This window comes from Saccopteryx bilineata, chromosome 8 (assembly GCF_036850765.1).
Source record: "Saccopteryx bilineata isolate mSacBil1 chromosome 8, mSacBil1_pri_phased_curated, whole genome shotgun sequence".
Taxonomy (NCBI): domain Eukaryota; kingdom Metazoa; phylum Chordata; class Mammalia; order Chiroptera; family Emballonuridae; genus Saccopteryx; species Saccopteryx bilineata.
In genome coordinates, this window is record NC_089497.1 from 27729929 (window position 1) to 27744764 (window position 14836).

Consider the following 14836-nt stretch of genomic DNA (forward strand, 5'->3'; position numbering starts at 1 on the left):
GTAAAATCAAGTTCGGAGTTCATTTAAAGGCCCACATTTCCTGGTTCTGGCAGATGTTCATGTGACTTATGAAACTTTTACCACAACTTTTTTTCCTAATTTTATATCTAAAGTAGGGTAATTAGAATTTTTTTCTAATATTTTCGCATTTGTGTTTAAAAGACACAAGTAAGGATGCCTTCTGTTCACCCCTAAAGCTCTGTGCTCTTTTTTTGTGAATATATATACTGCTTACAAAAATTAGGGAATATTTCAAAATAAATCTAAGCTATAAAATATTCCCTAATTTTTGTGAGTAGTATATTTTTAATTTTATTAAATTGGTAAGGGTAACATTGGTTAATAAGGTTATATAGGTTTCAGGTGTATAATTCTATAATATATCATCTGTATATTGCATTGTGTGTGTCCTTAATCCACCATTTCCCAAATTTTTAGAATTTCTTTTCCTTTATTGTTCTCATTTAGATACTTGATTCATCATATGTACTGTATATTTAGTGATGTCATTTCATTTATAAATTAGGGAGCACAATATTAAAAGTTTTCTAGTAAATTCCTATCCTCCTTACACCAGACCTGCCACCATCCCTTATTACCAGTGACAGCAGAATCAGAAGGCAGGAAAGATAGAAATCAAAATCCTGAAGGAAGAAGGGCAGAGTGGGACCACCTTGAGGGCTATGGGAAGAGAAGTTAGAGAATTTCAGGTTGATTATCCTATAAAATCACCCATTTTTGTAAGTAGCAATTATTTTTGCATGGTCTTTGTGAATGTGGCTGCTGCATCAAGTCATACATAAGAGAAGGTTTGAATGGTGTCATTTAGTTTTGCACTGTGCAACTTAAACAACTATTCGTAGCATCCCTGTTCCTGGAAGACATGTTGTAGACCCGTTCCATGTTTACTTGACAATAGTTCTTTGTATGTTCTCAGAAATTCTCTTTTGGGCCTTGGTAGAACTCTATTAACCTATGGAATTTTGAGAAAGAGTTCCAGTATGGAGAGAGAGCCAGGATGCCATGAGGTATATATGATTGATAAGTTGGAATATAAGAATCTGAAATTTAAGAAAAGATGTATCTAGGAATTACCCTTTGAGTGCTTTTAATTACAATTCTCTGTTCACCCAACACCACCACCAAAGCAAGTAAATTCTGCTTATCTTTTCTGTAGAATGAGTCATGACTTTCCTCATCTTCATTACCACCTTGCACAGATTCTTTTTCCAATGAAGGGTTTATTCAAAAGTTGAAAGTAGTTTTTATAATGCCTAATATCATTTAATTAATAGCAACATTTAATTTCTATTTTATTTAAAATATTTAGCTGAAGTTGTCACACTCTTTCTGCTATGGAAAATTTTCACTTGTATCACTGGCTTTCAAGTTGTCATTGGCACAAAAAAGTACAGACAACATATTTCCTATAATTACAGACAACATATTTCTGTTTAAGGATTAGGAACACCAAAGATACATATCTTAATGTCTTTGGCCACTCCTTTCACCCTGTGGCTGTCACAGGAAAATGACTGAAAACTCAGTATGGTTTTGTTTTTCCTTCTAACACCCTTCCTTGAATCATAGTACCAGAACAGGGAGAGATTTGAGCATCAAGCCTAGGTTACATGATTCCTTTTTGATAGTTTAATATTTAAAGCAAATTTTAAATTATTGCCAAGTTCTATGTTAAAATAATAGTTTGTATACCTTAGCATTACAGGTCAACTAAATATAATCTTTGCTATCACCTATGATTTTTGGAAGCCTTTGAGTATGTTGTCAGGCAGTGACTGCCCTGTGAGATGTGTTATCTTGATGGCTCCTCAATAAGCTGTTGTGACCATAAGTCACTGGAATGTTTTCTGCTTGCAATCCACTGTGTAAGAATGTGTTAGAATTGTCAGTTCTTAGAGCACAATAATGGCTGAAAGGGCTTGCTTATTTTATACATGTACCATTTGTTGAATAGTGAACACAGTAATAATGTCAGTGTTGGGCAGATAAAATATATTATGCTCACTTTGTTAAAGATGGTGCTGCCCACATGGAAGCCTGTTGCCCAGGTGATAGTAATGTGTGTTGGGGGCGGGCTGTGGGCAGGCAGGATCCTTGTAGCCTGGGGCTTGGTTTTCGGACTAAGCCTTTCCCACCCTTTTTGATGTGGGGTGGTGCAATCCCATCATGCCTAAGATAAGTGACTTTGTATTAAAGAACTTTCCTATTTTGTATATTGGATTAAAGGTTTTGATTTCTGCACTATAAAGTGGGGCAGACTGGAAGCTTGCTCTCTCTTGGTTCCTGAGATTAGCATTAGAGGAGAGAGCAGAGAGAAGAGAAGAGAGAGGCCATGTGGAGGAGGCCAGGAGAAGCAGCCAAGATGGCGGAGTGTTGAAGGAGAAGCCAGTTTGTGCAGAGAGGAGATGGGGAACAGAAGTGAATAAGGCTGGTGAGCTAGAAACCTTTGATTCTAGCAAACTCGGATAAGTCAATAGCTTTGTGAGCACTGAATGAGTGGGTTTTGGAGCCCAGTGTGTGTTTTTACTTGCCCACTGGGTGCAAGCTAGGATTAAAGATGATGGACCACCAGTCTTGGCTCCATTGTTTCATTACCATCTGTATGAATCCAATGCAAACCTGCATGGGCCAGGCGGCTGTGATGGTGGCTGTGGATACTGGCCACACAGTCAGGAACTATTAAAACTACTTTCACCAGTGCTTCAATGGCAAGATGTTTGAATGATCTTTCAACAGAAAGAGAATCTGTCTGTGTAAGATGGTTACAGAGATGAGGAAAATTGTGGCCCATGCTGATATGCCGGACAAGAGATTCAACTATGTTGAATTACATAAGTAATTTGTTCTGTTTTATTGCTGACTCATATCCTATTGCATTGATAAGTTATAATTCTGTTTATTTATTCAACTGTTGGTGGACATTTGGATTGTTTTGAATTTTGTGCTGCTTTGAGTATCTGCATATAAGTCTTCGCATAGACATGTTGTTACTTCTCCTGGGTAGACACCTAGGAATGAAATTGATGGGTTATTTGGTAACTGTCCAACAATCTCCACAAGTGGTTATACCATTTAACATTCATATTCAAAATGTATGAGAACTCTACTTGTTCCAGATCCTGCCCAATACTTGATAGTCTTTTAATTTTAGCTATTTGTATGTTTGTGGTATATCATCATGGTTTTAACTCCCATTTCCCTGAAGACTAATGGTGTTCACCAAGAGTTTGTAAATATGACCTGGTAGCTATCCAGCTGCCTATTTTTATAAATATAGTTTTATTGGAACACAGACACATTCATTTGTTTATATAGTGTCTATAGCTGCTTTTGTGCCATAAAGGCAGAGTTGAGCAGTTGGGGTAGAGAACATCTGGCTGCAAAGCCTAAAATATTTACCATTTGACTTTCAGGGAAATTAGATATGAAAGAATTCCTCCTACTGAAAGGGCTGTAATGGTAATTGCTTTTTCAGAGATTATGCTGGATGTCTGTGGTAGTTTAGCTGGTTTAAGTACCATGTATTAGTGTTGTCTTTGCAGAACATTTTTTTAAAAATTTTTTTAGAGAGAAAGGGAGAAAGAGAAGCATTCATTTGTTGTTCCACTTAGTTGTCCATTCATTGGTCTCCTTCTGTATGTGTCCCTGACTAGGGGTCACATCCACAAACTTGGTCTTTTAAGACTATGCTCTACCTGATTGAGCTACACAGCCAGGGTATTTGCAGAGTTTTATTGAAACTGACCACAGTCCTTCAGAATTTTGGGCTCAATATTAAATGTCTGCTGAGCCCTGTGCCTACTGCAACAACAACCTGCTTCCTCTGGGTAATATAGAGAAATCTATGAACTTATAGAGTCTATCTTTTGAATGGTTTTTAAACCTCATCCCTCCCTCACTGTTTGTAATGCCATAGGGCATGAATTTACTTTTGAAAATTAAAAGAGGATTAATTTTAATTTAGTTTTGAAAGGCCTTTTTTAAATAATCTTTCACATCACCCTTTGAAATATTTAGAGATACCCTCCAGGGTGTTGCAAAGAGAGGATTAGAAACAATAGTCAAAGAGTATTCTGCTTTACCAATATGCAGTATTTTTTCTCAGCCTTACTGGTGTTGCTTCCCTGAAATGTTTACATTCTTTACTTTCACTCTTGTTTGACATATGTTTTATTTATAGTATAAGACAAATATTCTTTCGATATTCTTATTTCCCTGTACTCCTAGGGTTTCCTGGATGACATATATGCCATTGTACTTATATATGTTTTCCTAGTTAAGCTTATGTCATGTTGTATTATTTTCCTCTAGTCTCTAATTCATTCACCAGAGTTTTTCATACTAACCATTGAATGATAGCTGTCATTATATAATAGTGTTTTAAATCATTAAACCAGAATTACTCAGAGTCAAGATAAATTTATCAAAGATTAAAAAGTGTTATAGGAGGCCTGACCTCTGGTGGCGTAGTGGATAAAGCATTGACCTGCAATGCTGAGGTCACCAGTTCGAAACCCTGGGCTTGCCCAGTCAAGACACATATGGGAGTTGATGCTTCCTGTTCCTCCTCCCTTTCTCTCGGTCTTTCTTTCTCTCACCCTCCCTCTCTCTCCTTTCTCTCTAAAAATAAATAAGTAAAATCTAAAAAAAATTTTATAGGATACACAGATACACCCTAAAATATTGGGAAAATTGTCCAAGAGTATAAAGTTTAATGGTGCTCTAAATACTCAAAAGGGAATAATTGCCTGATGTTTTGCTGAGCATGGAAAGGATTAATGAGGTAATAACTGGGTGAGCAAAGGGGTGGAGAGAAGCAAACCAAGATAGAGGTCACCATACTGGGTGACAATAAGTATAGGGCCAGACCCTAGTATGCACTGCAGAATCTGAGAAAATTGTACTGGTCAGAACAAAGTAAGATATGTTGAGAAGTTTGAATAAGTAAATAAGTAATGTATGGCTAGATAATGAAGGCATTTGAGTGCTTAATTCCAAATAGGGAACTGAGACAATAGTCTCAAAATATTAATTTGATTATTCTCTTGTTTTGAGGTAATATGTATGTGTTTCTCTTTTTAGGACTTTTTAAAGTTTAACTCTAGAAACTAATATGAATTGGAATTTTGGATTAAGTAGTAGAGCTAACTGCCAATTCCTTTTAAAAAGTTGATGTATTTGCTGACGTAGATTATTAGGAAAAGGGAAAAAGACAAGAGTCATGAAAACTAAGTAGGGATGTAACTGCAAATTTATTTTAAAAGTCACATGATATGTAAAAAAAAAGCACATGATGTGGATGTCTTTGTTGACACAGATTATTAGGAAATGGAAAAGAAAACGGGAGTTGTTGTTTTTTCTTCTGTGCAGAGGAAGTGAGAACACTTCCATTTCTGTTGGTCAGTGATTCTGTTTATAGCCTGCCTTTCCTCACTTGGTGTAGCTATCCTTTCCACTTTCCAAGGGGAGTAATAATGTGCTACATCACATCACACTGTATGAGCAGAGATCCAATGTAATGATGCTGTGATTCTTGGCTCTCGGTCAAACATGCTTGTAACCTAAGTACACTAAAATTCCTTTCTTCTTCCCAACAAGGTATTGGAAACAGGGTATAAATCAACAGGTATATTTTGATTTATTGTGACACCTGATAACTCTCTAAGGCAGCAGAAGTGCTTGACTTATATTTGTTCCACCTATTGAACAGGATGATGTGACTCTAGGATTAATTCAGGCACACAACTAAGAAGGGAAAATTTGGTGTAGGTGAAATCTGTTATGTCTGAAGCATAAATCACCTCATCAAAAGCTAATGATGTTAGGATAAAACATCAGAAGTTAACAACAACTAATGTATTGTGGTCTGGGGGTTGGCCACTCTTATTCTATTGGTTAATAACCAAATTCTCAACAAAAACAAAAGTCCAGCCTATGAGAACCTGAGATCCAGTTAGACCCTTGACTTGAAGAATGACAGAAGTGTGTCTGCCCTCAATTTAGTTGTTTGTGCTGTGAGAGAATTGGACTAGATGAACTGAACTAGATGAGTCTTTCTCAGACTTTAGATAAGCCACCCAGTATCTCTGGGTTTCAATTTTGCTACAAATTTAGGAAAAGGTATCTGAGAATTAAAAAATTCATGGAAATTATATCACATTCTTGGGAAGTACTATGCACATAGCTATGAACAGTGGTACTGACTGCTCAGGCAAGAGAGTGGTTCCCACAGCCTGTTATCCATGAAGGGGCTGTTTTAATTTTTTCAAAGGCCTAACAAAATCTTTTTATGTAGCTATACTGAGGTGGTCCAGGTTGATTTTGACTGGAATAGTATCACTTCAGTATGATGGCTTTGGGAAACCCATGCTGTTCAGAGGTTCTGACTGGCATATATACAAGTCTTTTATTAATGAGAAATAGAATGTGAGTTATGAAATTAGTAAATGCAATCTTCCCAATAGGTAAAATATTTTAAAAATATAAAACCCTGTAAAGAAAGAAAGAAAATAATTGAGGTTTGCAATCTTTTATGTAAAACTTTGAGACAGATATATTTATGAATTCAGAAAATCTTTGGATTTTAGAAATGCACTAGGATACCTAGACCATACATTAAGTAATATTTTTAGTGGTGTCTTGACCCATTTGATTAAATACACATTAATATTTCTACAATTAAACACATGAATAGTCACACTGAGTAATCAATGAGATTATGAAAGACTAAGAGACCTTATGACAGTTCAGATCAGATTTTGTTACCACATTAGTTTAATGTGAACTTACAAAAACCTTACAAACCATTTTTTTTCTTATAAAACATTTTTGAATTTCTGAATCATGGCTCAATGAATGGACCTGCTCAAGTAACCAATTACTGAGTAATTATGTGCCAGCTTTGAGGTCATGGCATTTGCACTAATCTTGGTAAACATCCTGTTAAAGTAGACATTGTTATTCATTATCTGTAATTTATGAATTAGAAAAGGGAAGGCAAGGCTCAGCCTGTTCAATGAGTAGCCAGAGGCTACACTCAAGTGTGTGGCAGAGCTGGAATTTGAACTCAGCTCCTTCTGGCCCCAAAGACAAAGGACAATATTGTCTTCACTGCTTGGTCAAGACACCTAGTTATTATGATTCTATGCCCCTGATGTCAGCATAGTGTGTGTGTGTGTATAAATATATATAATGAAATAAAAATATATAAAATTTTAAGGCATATATATATGAGGCATAGATATATGAGGCATATATATATACACACACATATATATATGAGGCATACACACACACAGACACACACACACACACACACACACACACACACACACATATATATGAGAGGAAGCTGGAGGTTTTCAAAATGCAGTAATTTAATTTGCCAATTATAGATCTTTTCACCATTTCCAGATAGTACGTGTAAAAGGAAGGTTCTGACCAATTGTGTATAGACAAAATAGCCTTAAATTCCATCTCCTTGCTCAATGACAAATTACCAATTACACTGAGGAACAAAATTTTTGTTGCATCCACAAAAACATTTGTTCTTACCTAATTCGAGTGTGCTGATCTGAAATCTGACATTGTTTTTCTCTGTAAGCTACAGTTTTTTTTGCAATTCAAGATTTTAGGTTTTCATCTTATGTAAAATTTTCAACACTTAGTTTAACATAATGAAGTAAAATGTCTTCTTGGGCATCATCTTTGTGAAAATATAATAATTTATATAATGTAATAAATACATTAATACACTACTAAAAGATATGATTACATCATAATTTGTCTACAATTTCAAAATAGAACATATTAAAGTACTTATTTTAATCATAAAATTTGTGCAAAACTTATTTAAATTCTATTCAGGCAAAAATTTGCATTTGTAGCTCTTGCATTTGTGTACTTGTTGAGGACAATCTCGTTTGATGCTCCAGCAGTAGTCTGATCATCACTAACAGCTCCAAGATTTTCGGGAAACTTATCAAGGTGACTGTTCAGGAAGTGAATCTTAATGCTCATGTTACATCCAATGTCATGGAAAGCCAACAGCATCCTATGAACCAGAAGTTTATAGTTTTCTGTTTTTTTGTTGCCAAGGAAGTTCTTTGTAACTGCCACAAAAGACTGCCATGCTGCTTTCTCCTCCTTATTCATCTTCCTGGCAAATTCTTTGTCACGTAGGAGGGTTTGAATTTGAGGTCCATTGAATATACCTGCTTTTATCTTCTCAAAAGACAAAGCAGGAAAAGCAGAAATAATATGTTGAAAGCATTCACTTTCTCTATTCAAAGCCTGAACAAACTGCTTCAGTAAGCCAACTTTGATGTGAAGTAGAGGAAAAATGATCCTGTCTCAATTAACTACAGGTTCATTCACAATATTTTGCATCCTTTCTTCCAGAGCTTCATGTTTCAGGCATCCTTTATGTCCAGTGTTTTTCCTGAGCTCGGCTGTCCCACAAACACAGAAAGCAAGGATACTTCATGAAACCTCTCTGTTATCCTAGCAGTAAATTTACCATTTTTAAGATCCACACAAATGATCCAGTTATACTCCTCATACTTCAGAAAGTCGAGGACAATTTTTATGTCATTCTTACTAAGTCATTCAATTTGGGTTGGCTAAACTGCTGAGGGGTTAATGACTGCTTGGCATCAGAAGAAGACCTTTCAGATTCTACAACCATTTCCTCATGCATCTTATCAAAATACACTTAATCACCATGTTCACTTTCTTCATCCTTAGAAGAAATAAAACCATTGAAAACTGAAACCATAGTGTCTCAGACTGTGGGATAGGTCTTATTGCTGAAGGAATATTAGGATATGCAGTCATATTCCATTTTTCTTGCCGATGCCCTTTGAATGGATCAGACAGAAATAACAGTCACTGCTGTGATCCTTAGGTTCATGCCAAACCATGGGAATACCAAAAGGCATTCCTTTGCGTTTTTCATTTGTCCAGTCACGAAGCATTTCCTCACAATTATGACACACAATAAGGAGCCCAATTCTTGTCTTGATCGCCAAAAGGAACTTGAAAATAGGCAGTATCTGCACGTGTCACAAATGATGAATTATTGCACGTTTGACGTTGAAATGTGTAACGGCCACATATATAACAGAAGGTGTCAGGACTATTCTTACATTTACGCCTACTCAGAGAAGCCATGATTCAATCTTAAAATAAGAGGGTGTTTTTATCAGATAATAATTTTTTAATTTAAAAACAACTACAATTATATAAAAGTGATGTTTGTAAAACATTGATTGCCTTGTGGTTATGTTCAATCCAAGAGTCATTGCCCTTTAACTCCAATTTAAAAACCAATGCATGCCATTAACTGTAACAAAAAGAAATTAAAATTGCGTAAAAACTAGAGCATGCACCAACAAACGGATATCAGATTTGGAATCAGTGAGGCAGAAATATATTTAAACAGTTCTAAAACCTCATGCAACAGAAAATGAAAAAAAATTGTTTCCCAGTGTTATTATCATTTTTTTTTCTTTACACAGAGAACGAATCAGAGAGAGGGATAGACAGGGACAAACAGACAGAAACAGAGAGATGAGAAGCATCAATCATTAGTTTTTGTTGCGCATTGTGACACCTTTGTTGTTCATTGATTGCTTTCTCATATGTGCCTTGACCGTGGGCCTTCAGCAGACCGAGTAACCCCTTGCTTGAGCCAGAAACCTTGGGTCCAAGCTGATGAGCTTTTTGCTCAAACCAGATGAGCCTGCACTCAAGCTGGTGACCTCGGGGTCTCAAACCTGGGTCCTCAGCATCCCAGTTCGATGCTGTATCCACTACACCACCACCTGGTCAGGCCATTTTTTTTTTTTTGACAGAGACAGAGAGAGTCAGAGAGAGGGATAGATAGGGACAGACAGATAGGAGAGAGAGAGAGATGAGAAGCATCAGTTCTTCATTGTAGCTCCTTAGTTGTTCATTGATTGCTTTCTCATATGTGCCTTGACCAGGGGGCTCCAGCAGAGTGAGTGACCCCTTGCTCAAGCCAGCAATCTTTGGGCTCAAGCCAGTGACCAGGGGGTCATGTCTATGATCCCACTCACAAGCCAGAAACCCCTTGCTCAAGCTGGTGAGCCCGCGCTTAAGCCAGATGAGCTTGCGCTCAAGCCAGTGACCTTGGGGTTCTCAACCTGGGTCCTCCGCATCCCACCCAGTCCGATGCTCTATCCACTGTGCCACCGTATGGTTAGGCAAATTACCAATTATTAAATCCTACAGTTTTACTTTGTATTCCTTGACTGTTTTATGTGTTATAAAATCTGTTTTCTGTGATCTCAAAATTACCCATATTTTAGCTATTTGGGTGGGTATGTTGTGATACTGAGTAATTAAGTAGAGAACATGCTTTCCACCGACGTCTAACCTTTGTTCCAAAATTGTCCTGGCGTGCCGCTGAGGTAAAGTAACAGCCACCTATTCCTTTATTCCCATCTTTAGGTAAAAGGCCAAGCCTGAAAGTCCACATCAATACCACAAGTGACTCTATCTTCCTGAAGTTCCTGCGTCCAAATCCTAACGTAAAATTGGAAGGTTTTCTCCTGGGATATGGCAGCAACTTATCTCCAAACCAGTACTTCCCTCTTCCTGCGGAAGGGAAATACACCGAGGCTGTAGTCGGTAAGATGTTTGGCTCTCAGGCCTGGGAAAGAGAGATGTGAGGTAATGGGTGTTACCTGATACATAAATGTTGAAGGCAAGCACCATTTCTTTCACATCCTCAGTTGAATCGAATTACACATCCTCTTCAAAATTGTTATGATCCATAGTACCGTATTACAATTCCTTACATCAAAAAATATGTAATGCATATTTTGCATGCACTACAGAAATAATCAACTTCATTGCCATCATACCTGAGCACATTAACTGAAGTCGCATAGGGAAAAAAATAAGCTGAAATGCCTGGTTTAAATCTCCATAATATATTTCATATGAATTAGTCTCCCCTCCCCCACAGTGTCTACTCTCTTCTGGTGGAAAATAAACAACTATGGCTTTCTGGATTCTCTTCATGAGAAGCTACCTTTAAAAAAAAAAAGCAAAATATATTACATTTTGAAGAATTTATATTTCAGACAAAACAGTTAAAGTTTTCATGTATATTATAGTAGTACAAAGTTTAACATTTCTTTGAAAATGTTTTTAATCACACTGAAATGTAATTTGAAGGATGTGAGCACCTTCAAGTCGTGTTCAGAAAAATTATTTTCAAATAAGGCATTTTTAAAGAATAACACTTTTGCCCTGGCCGGTTGGCTCAGCGGTAGAGCGTCAGCCTAGCGTGCGGAGGACCCGGGTTCGATTCCCGGCCAGGGCACACAGGAGAAGCGCCCGTTTGCTTCTCCACCCCTCCGCCGCGCTTTCCTCTCTGTCTCTCTCTTCCCCTCCCGCAGCCAAGGCTCCATTGGAGCAAAGATGGCCCGGGCACTGGGGATGGCTCCTTGGCCGCTGCCCCAGGTGCTAGAGTGGCTCTGGTCGCAATAGGGCGACGCCCAGGATGGGCAGAGCATCGCCCCCTGGTGGGCAGAGCACCGCCCCTGGTGGGCGTGCCGGGTGGATCCCGGTCGGGCGCATGCGGGAGTCTGTCTGACTGTCTCTCCCTGTTTCCAGCTTCAGAAAAATGAAAAAAAAAAAAAAAAAAAAAAGAATAACACTTTTTAAAAAGACACACCTAGTATGAATACTTTCAAAGGCTTTTGAACCGTCTAAGATTTATATTTAGCTCCACAGCTAGAATGATTCCTGAGGAGCCATTCCATGAACTTCTGATGTTTAATCCTGCAATCTGAACCACTGTAGGTCAGATCTGGCATTTACTCAGATATGCTTGGAATGTTGAAGATGAATCTATTTTGTCCTGCAGCCCCTGTTTCTTATAAAGAAGTCTCAGTTGTACTTTAAAACCAGGCAAGAGAGTAACATTGTTAATTAAATGTCTAGACTAAATTCTACCTAAGATGATCACTTCAAGGCAAAAAATTACATTTACCAAAAAGTTAAAAATTAGGAACTTTGGACAAATGCAACACTAACCTTGACCATAAGGAATTTGAAAGTTTGCAAATATTCCCCCATTCCATTCACTCTTTACTGTAAAAAGTGAGTGGGTGCTGTATACTTAAAGCCACACAAACAGAAACAGATCTGCTCCGTTATTCAGTGTTAGAAGAAATAGTTTATTTGTGATAGTTCACTAGTTCAACAATACGGGATAATTAAAAGGATAAGGTACCCTTTTATTTACTTACTATTGTTTTCATTCTTTAAAATATTTTTATTATGGAAATGTCAAATGTAAGGGGAGAGAATATTATGATAACCTCCACATCTCATCATGGTGCTTGAATACATATCACATTTTGTTAATCTTGTCCCATGTATTCTTCCGACACATTATATGACTTGATATAGCATAATTAGATATCATACTATTAAATCTATGAATACTTCAATATGCATCTCTACATTATAAGAAATATTTTAATATTGCCATACCTTTATCACATTATAGCAATTCTATAATATTTTCTACATAGTCTATATTTACATTTCTCTGGTGATCTTAAAAATGCCTTCATAAAGTAGTTTTCTTTGTATGTTTACTTGTTTTGAGTCAGAATCTACATGTAACATAGGTTGATATGTCTTTTAAATCTCCATTCTATAATATAATTATAGAATATTACATATAATAATATTATTTATAATATAATTATAGAATAAATATATATAATTATTTCTCTTTTTCAATGTCATTGACTTTCTGGAGACATTGGGTTACACATCCTGGTTCACGTTCTGTATTTAACTGGTTGCTTACATTTCACAGTTTTGAACTTGCTCCCTTATCCCTGTATTTCCTGTGAAAAGATATTTAGGTTTGGAGGTTGCATTAGATTTGGATTCAGCTTTTGGGGAGAAATAATACTTTATAGGTGGTACTATGTATTTCCTACCAACTCACAGAAGAGGTACATGATGGTTCATACCATACTTAATGGTTTTTAAGACTGTTTGGCATGTTTAGTTGTCTCAGCTTGACCCCTCTACTATGAAATTCAATTTCAATATATGGTTTAGCATCTATTGGTGATCATTGCCCAGATCTATTATTTTATTTTAAATCATTTTTTATTGAATTTAATTTATTGTATTTACATAGATTCTAGTGTCGCCCTGAATGCATTCCCCCTCCCCCATATTCCCCTCAACAGTTTCTTTCCTCCCTCCCCATAGCGCCCTCTCCCCTTCCCTTCAGGTTTATCCCATCCTATCATTCCCTTTCCCTCTGTCCTCTTTTCTTCTGGTCCCTTTGATCTCTCCTCTGTCTCAATTCCATTCCTCAGTTCACATTGTTCATTGGATTCCTCAAATGAGTGAGGTCATATGATATTTTTATTTTAAACTGGGATTATAAAATAGACGTTTTACATTGTAGATAGTCTATATGGAATCTAATTTCATCATTTCTTCTGTATTGTCAGCTGAAATTCTCCAATAAAGGACTTTTTCTCATTTACTTTATTTTTCTTAATAGTGTTTTAGAAAAGGCAGGATAAATTCTCATTGCAATAAATTGGTGCTCTGCTAATCTCCACGGTGACTAATAATACTGTTTGTTTTATGGCCAATGAGAATGCATTAATTTTCATGTATTTAATGGGTTTTAGTCAATACGTCACTTATCCAGCTTTTATGATTCTTCTTATTGTCTAGCATAAATATGGTTGGTTGTCTACCTTAGTTCATTATTAAACTGTGAACTTCTTGAAGTCAAGGTTTATGTCTTATTCTCTGGTTATTCATAGCAGAATGATTTTCAGTGAGTAGATAGGCAATAACTACATATATATTTGTGGCTCTGAGTTGAATAGACTCAAGTCAGTGTAGAGGATTTAGGCTGAAAGAGGCCATGAAAGATCATGTAATCTAGGCCCTATCATCAGGCAAGTATATTATATATATTTATATTTAAGCCACCCAAGGTAGATAAAATAGATAGATCATTATGTATTTTAAAGATCTCTAGGGACAAAGATTCTCAAACTTGTTCTGGAAGTCATTTTCCAATGGCCTTTTAAAACCTCTTACCTCATCCTGTAGATCAATAGGTTCTTTTTATTAATCTCTTTTGTTTTCTATTACTATAAAAATCATTCCTCTTTCATATTTCCTTTCCTACCTTTCCTTATGCCAAGGAATCTGTGTGTTTCTACTTTTATTACTTCAAAATGAACTTGAATTTCCAAGTTAACTGTTATTCTTTGGTTACTCAGATTGACTTTCTTCATTATTGTGTTTGTATTAATTGCTCGATTAGCAGCTGTCTATTAGTTTTCTGTTGTTGCTGTAATAAGTTACCCTACTTGGTGGCTTAAATATGGCAAACTTATTATCTTACCCTTATTTAAGTTAGAAGTTCGACATGGGTCTCACGGGGCTAAAATCGAGGAGTGAGTAGGGCTGCACTCCTTGGAAGCCCTGAGGGGAGAGTCTGTCTCCTGCTTCTTCCGGCATTCCTCTCTGACCTTCAAAGCCAACAACAGTGGGCCAAGCAATTCTACACATCACTCTGATCTTCTCTTCTGCCTCCCTCTCTCACTTTTTTTTTTTTTTTGTATTTTTCCAAAGCTGGAAACGGGGAGAGACAGTCAGACAGACTCCTGCATGTGCCCAACCGGGATCCACCCGGCACGCCCACCAGGGGGCAACGCTCTGCCTACCAGGGGGCGATGCTCTGCCCCTCCAGGGCGTCGCTCTGTTGCGACCAGAGCCACTC

At 37.0% G+C, this 14836-nt stretch overlaps 1 protein-coding gene across 2 annotated transcripts in view; it reads left to right on the forward strand.

Annotated features, from left to right (window-relative positions):
- Positions 1-14836, forward strand: part of ABI3BP (ABI family member 3 binding protein) — a 254121-nt gene that overhangs the window by 53579 nt on the left and 185706 nt on the right. For both annotated transcript variants that reach the window (XM_066240657.1, XM_066240658.1), the window contains exon 2: positions 10495-10674. In XM_066240657.1, coding sequence (XP_066096754.1) covers positions 10495-10674 — 180 coding nt within the window. The remainder of the gene's footprint in view (positions 1-10494; positions 10675-14836) is intronic.